The sequence below is a fragment of the Lottia gigantea genome (assembly GCF_000327385.1).
Source record: "Lottia gigantea unplaced genomic scaffold LOTGIsca_24, whole genome shotgun sequence".
NCBI classification, from domain to species: Eukaryota; Metazoa; Mollusca; class Gastropoda; family Lottiidae; genus Lottia; species Lottia gigantea.
This window is the reverse complement of record NW_008708707.1, coordinates 2,453,117-2,459,610: the sequence shown is the minus strand read 5'-3', so window position 1 is coordinate 2,459,610 and position 6,494 is coordinate 2,453,117. Positions and strand designations below refer to the sequence as shown.

The following is a 6,494-nucleotide window of genomic DNA, read 5'->3' as shown; positions in this document are numbered from 1 at the left end:
GATCTCAGATTATTAAGTATTTGGCGTCTTTAGTATGATTTCCGGTTGTTGAAATACAAATTATTATGTATTTAGTATGACCATTTTAAACAGTGCTGCATAAAGTCAGTTGTATTCGCCTTTTAAACAGTGCTGCATTAAGTCAGTTGTATTCCCCTTTTAAACAGTGCTGCATAAAATCAGTTGTATTCGCCTTTTAAACAGTGCTGCATAAAGTCAGTTGTATTCGCCTTTTAATCAGTGCTACATTAAGGCAGTTATATACGCCGTTTAAACAGTGATGCATTAAGGCAGTTGTATTCGCCGTTTAAACAGTGCTGCATTAAGGCAGTTGTATTCGCCTTTTAAACAGTGCTGCATTAAGGCAGTTGTATTCGCCTTTTAAACAGTGCTGCATTAAGTCAGTTGTATTAGTCTTATAAACAGTGTTGCATAAAGTCAGTTGTACAACACTTAAACAATTTCATATTGAATAAGATCAAAAGGTAAAAGTTTCAACATTCCTGTAAAACCATGTGGGACGAAGCCTTTCAGATTACAAGAAAGACATCATATCTAATGATAGTTACTTCAGACAACATCATTAAATATCTTTATCAATAATTAAATTTTGTCTTCTGTATTCATTAAGGTTGAGCAAGTAAATAGAAGATATGTTATACAAAGATTCTGTCTGTGTCGGCATGTCTGATGGCTTTATTCATCATGAATTATTTCATAGCAAACTGACAAAGGAGTTATTCATTATTTGTCGGTCAATGGTTGTTCCACCTTGACTTGTTTGGAATGGAATTGAAGGACTTCTTTTGTACCTTTGCACTTTTAAGTTTACTCAGGTTTGCAAGAGGGACATATATTTTCGAACCTAATATGGAAACGTGGAAATGGCACCAAAATCCAAGTTATCTATGAATGAAACTATGACGCAACTTCCAAACAAATCATTATCAAAATGTGATAAATAGTTTTTGTAAAAAGAATGAAAAGGAAAACATAGGGGAGATACTTCTAGAAAGACAATTTTGGGTAATCTAGGAGACCCAATATTGGTCCTGGTGTTATGCATAACATTTTTTCAATAATTTATCTTTACATTGACAGAAAAATGTTCACGCTTTTAAGAGGTTTCTTATAACAGTACATTTGTAGACTGCGACATAGTAATATGCAATATATATGAAGTCATGCATAACTTAGATTAGGTTTCCCTATCGGGGAATCGATTTACTATACATTCCTCTCTGACAGCATATTTGACATCTTACAATGAGTCTATCAATAGAGTGGTTTGTTTCAATTGCTAGTATTCATGTACCAAGTGAAACGTAAACTCATAAATATACATGTTCATTACTAAAATAATTCCGGTTAATAGAACAAACATCCGGTCAATTAAGCTTCATCAATAAAATAATTTGAGATGCACTTCAACGAGTCCAATACCACTAACTCCGATTTTATGCGTTTATTTGCGATTTTATGGTATATATATCGGTCTGCAGGTTACCAATTGTGAGGAGTTAATTAAGAACTTACTTCGTGATTCCCATTCTGATGTGAATCGGTTATTGAAGCATGTTTGATTGGGCCACTCATATTCATATACTGGTTAATGTATTTGAGTTCCTGTTGGATTAGATCATTAGTAATAAGCCCCGTCTAAAGGAAAAGGTTTCGAGACTTTCGTGATTTTGTTGTTGAATGGTTTGTAGCATATCAATAAGCTGAGTTCCAATATTAAAATTGTACTGTTTTGTTCACGTCATGATATCTTAAAAATATTTTAACATGTGTGGCAATCGCTGATGACAAGAGGACGAGCAGCATGAGTTAATGCTACATTCAGATGAAGATCCTGTACCACTGAAAACAGCAACTTGTGAATCTTCTTTGGTGGAAGTCTCCCGATATCAAACCTCTTTGTGCTCGAAGAGTATTATGTCAGTTTAGTAAAAGAAAACCGAATCCATGAACAAAGCACGTATTCCGCAGGCCAATAAGGTGTGTAGGCCATAGAACTTCATTCATGTCATTTCCCACTTTGTATAAAATATTAAGCATTTTTATTATTGAAATAAACATTTTTTAATAACAAGTCAAAAATATAATTATTAACATAAACTTCTTTATGTTTTCTTGTGTCCAATACATTTATTGTTACAATAAATAAAGCCCATCAATATTGTTGAAAAACTGTTCACAAAAGACGATTTCAAACAAGGAATTCACTTTCTTTTTATTGTCACTTGCCGTTTGTCGCCTTCCTTTTGCTTTATTTAAATAAGAAAAATAATGAGAAACACACTAAAACTTGAGGTCGGTTTTTGCTTATCTTGTGCCAAAAGTTTTCTTTAAATTGTTTTTTGCTTGTTGTCACGCCAATTTGACCTAAAATTGTATGGATTTTGACCACAAGCCATGAGTCCGCTTTCACAATAAACCAATATGACACACCATAGAAAGAAAAGTATACGCTGTCTGTATTACTGAGAGTTACATATAAACAAAAGTAACAAAGATGTACTGTATAATAAACAATTCGAATTAATAAAAAATAAATAAATAAATAAATTGCAGTTTAAAAGTAAAAGCGATGAACACCAAGATCTCTGATATTGTTCAATGTATGATTGGTTCTCGATATTAAGCTTCAGCCATTTACGATCCATTTTGTTCTTTTGGGACCTGTGAAAAGATATGTATGCAACGTTAATGAAATCATTCACATTGAAATGACAACAAAATTTAGCACGTATGTTTATTCAGATTTTTACTGTTGACTTTTTTCAAGTTCTTTTTTTAATTTGCTTATCATTATTAATCTTTGTTTCTCAGAAAGCATATCAATCATATGGTCCAGATATTTTATCACGTAATATCTCATGCTTTCTGAGGGATCCCGTACATCGTCAATTGACGTATAATAGTCTTCATTGTATCGTTTTCCAAAACCCCCCATTCCACTGAAACTAGATATTGGATCTAAAACCCCTCGTTTTTTAAAGCCACCCATATTGCTGTAGGAATTTATAGACGAAAATCTTCCTCTTTTATGGAAAACTCCAAGATTTGAATAATGAGCTATTGGATCAAATCGCCTTTTGTCGACGGCATCTATATCTGAATACAAAATGGATTGCCTTTTGCCAAAACCTCCCATACCACTATTCCGAGCAATGGTATCGAATTGTCGCTTTCCCAAATCACCCAGCCCACTTACACTATCAATTTCGTCAAGTGTTCGTTTTCCAAATTTTCCCATACCACTAACGCCATCTATCGAATCCATGCGTCGCTTTTTGTATCCACCCATACCACTAACGCCATCTATAGAATCCATACGTCGCTTTTTGTATCCACCCATACCACTAACGCCATCTATAGAATCCATACGTCGCTTTTTGTATCCACCCATACCACTAACGCCATCTATCGAATCCATGCGTCGCTTTTTGTATCCACCCATTCCACTGAAACCATCTATCGCATCCATTCCACGTTTGAAACCACCCATGCCACTCAAACCGTTTATAGAGTCTAATTGACGTTTCTTGTACCCGCCCATTCCACTGAAAGAATTGATTGTATCGAGTCCTCGTTTGTATCCACCCATTCCACTGTATCCATCTATAGCGTCCATACCGCGCTTAAATCCCCCCATTCCACTTAAACCATCAATTGCGTCTAATCCACGTTTCTTATAGCCTCCCATTCCACTGAATCCATTAATCTTGTCATAACCACGTTTGAAACCACCCATTCCACTGAAGCCGTCGATGGCATCCACTCCTCGTTTGAATCCTCCCATTCCACTGAGACTATTGATGGAGTCTAAGCCACGTTTTTTGAAGCCGCCCATGCCACTAAAACTGCTTATTGAGTCCAAACCACGCTTCCTATAACCACCCATTCCGCTAAAAGAATTGATCGAGTCCAAGCCGCGCTTAAATCCACCCATTCCACTTACACCATTGATCGAGTCCAGGGCACGTTTTTTATATCCACCCATAGCACTAAACCCGTCTATAGAATCCATTCTACGTTTTCCGAATTGTCCCATATCGCTGAATGCGTTGATAGAATCCAAAGATCTTCTATTTCGGAAATACGATCGTTTTTTGAATCCTCCCATATTACTTGTACCGCCTATTGCGTCATATCTCCTTTTATTGTTTCCTGGATATAATGCGGATAAAGCATTGTAACTACTTCTTTCGGGGGAGTTTCTGCCAAGAGAAGAAACAGGGAAGGCACTATTCAACGTTTTGCCTATATCCTTGTCAGATTTTTTCTTAAATCCACCCATACCACTGAAAGAATTTATTCCATCTAAACTCTTTTTGCTTTTGCTTTCTCCTTCAGTGTCTGAATCAACTTGTGACTGAAAAGAGCAGAATAAATTCATAAGTTACTATGTAAAAGTTTTCTTATTGGGATATTTTTTTTATGGAATTGGACGGGTAAATAGTTTGAACATTCAGAAACATTAAAACACGATCGAGTCTCCCAATAAGGGTGGTTGAGACTACACATATGATTTTTTTTTCATTGAAATAATGCATAATACATGTTGACGTTATTTTAAATGACTGTCATTTTCACTAAGGCGTGGCTGTCAAATCTTTCCATTAAGTATATCGCATTTTTCGTTGTTGGTAAATACGTAATTCTCAACCGCAACCTGATTCGTATTCTGTATTGTTACACAACGTTCATAAACTTTAAAGCGCCATGTAATTTTAAGTTCTGTGTAGTTCACCTGCTGCATACGCAAATACGTCATTGAAATTTCATTAAAAAAACCACCGCCTGCGAAAATTTGTATGTATTCGACATCAAACGAAATTTTTACGTTAGAGAATTTCATTCCGACAACGTTATTGCAGTCTTGATTTATTTTATTCAGAAAGAAATAACAACCCTTATAGGTTCAAATTAAGCTTCAAACGACCTTGTTGACAACATATATTATATTTGTGGATAATTCTATTTAAAGAGTCTTTTTGAATGGGGTCTTATTAAGGAAAGTCTATTAATGATGTTCGAAGCATATTTTGCACGATTTCTTGATTCCAATGTAATGAATTAGTGAATCAGAGAGATTTAAATAAACCCACAGTTGATTTCATTACAGAAGTCAAGCGATTTAATCATCGTGTCTTTCGCACATAGCTCAATTCGTAGGTTCATTAAGACCTGTGTAAAATCCTTATTGCCAGACAATATCATGATAAAGACGGCTTTCAGATTTTTTTCCGCATCAGTAGACCGAAATTACTTAAAACATGGCTTTATTAAGCTCTTATGAATCCCTAAACGTGTCTATCGTAAATTAAGTCGAAATGTTAACGTGAGACTTTAATGTTTCTTTTGACCAGGTCAGAGAAAACCAATTCCAATTTCCATTCGTTTTGATACATTTATCATCATATTGTTTTTGGCTGTAAATCTAATTTCTAATGGCACGAAAGTGACAAAAGAAATTTAAGACCAACATCGAATGTTAAAACAAATTTTTTTTTTCATGTGAGATTTTTGAGATTCATGGCATATTAATATTAAATTGAGTTCATCAAAAAATATCATATTATCGCTAACTGTATGTGCACATTGTAAACTTATCATTTTTTCGTTTGCTTCTGAAAATACATGGCAACCGAGGCAGAGTAAAACAATGTTTTTTTTTTAAATTTACACTGTCGATTTTTTTCGATTTCCACATATCTTCCATTAATAAGTCTTCGGATGCTCGTCAAATTAATTTAGTGTACTCTAGATGAAAGTATAAGATGAAATTTGGGTAGTTGACAAAAGTTTGAACAAGAGTTTGATTGGATGTTAAATGTTCCTTGATTTCATACAATCAGCAGATCAACTAGATAGTTAGGGGCCCCAAAATTTTTTTGGATTTTTAATAAATGCTCTCCTGCAATTTTTTCGATGGTGGAGCCCTATACAGATGTAGGCCCGTTCAAACAATCTGCGTGATATTCAGTCAAGTTTTTCCCGATTCCTGAAGACCTGCGCGCATCTGGCTGAGGTTCCCTTTCTCACCAATACACTATATTTGTTCAGATAAATATACACTCCACCATAAAAAAATATATTTTGAAACCACCCCCGCCCAGTTCTTTACAAATATTGATCAACACACTCTTGTCTAAATTAGGTCTGTCAGAAGTCGAATCGATATTCGTACCAATCAACGACAGGAAAATAAACCCCAAATCTCAGTATAACCCAGGAAGATGCATATGTCGGTCTGTTGATATTTTCTCAATAACAGTTAATGCAAATAGGCTAACAAGAAAGACCGACAGACTTCGATGGAAATTGTGTAACGAATTTTTATGTCAGAGATTTTTGATACTGTATTATTGGTTACCCCATGGCAAAAAAAAAAATGAACAACACATTTTATATGTACTTGTCAAAACTTATTGCAATGAAACATGTGGGTTTAAATCATTCTTTAGAATCTCACGACCTTTTGT

General features: G+C 34.8%; 1 protein-coding gene across 1 annotated transcript; it reads right to left on the bottom strand.

Moving 5' to 3' along the window:
- Nucleotides 1–3,118: 3,118 nt before the first annotated feature.
- LOTGIDRAFT_54854 (hypothetical protein) lies at nt 3,119–4,171 on the bottom strand (the record flags this gene model as incomplete). Its single annotated transcript, XM_009055228.1, has 1 exon — nt 3,119–4,171. A coding segment is annotated over one exon (1,053 nt), but the record flags the coding sequence as incomplete, so codon positions are not given.
- Between the last annotated feature and the right edge of the window lie 2,323 nt (nt 4,172–6,494).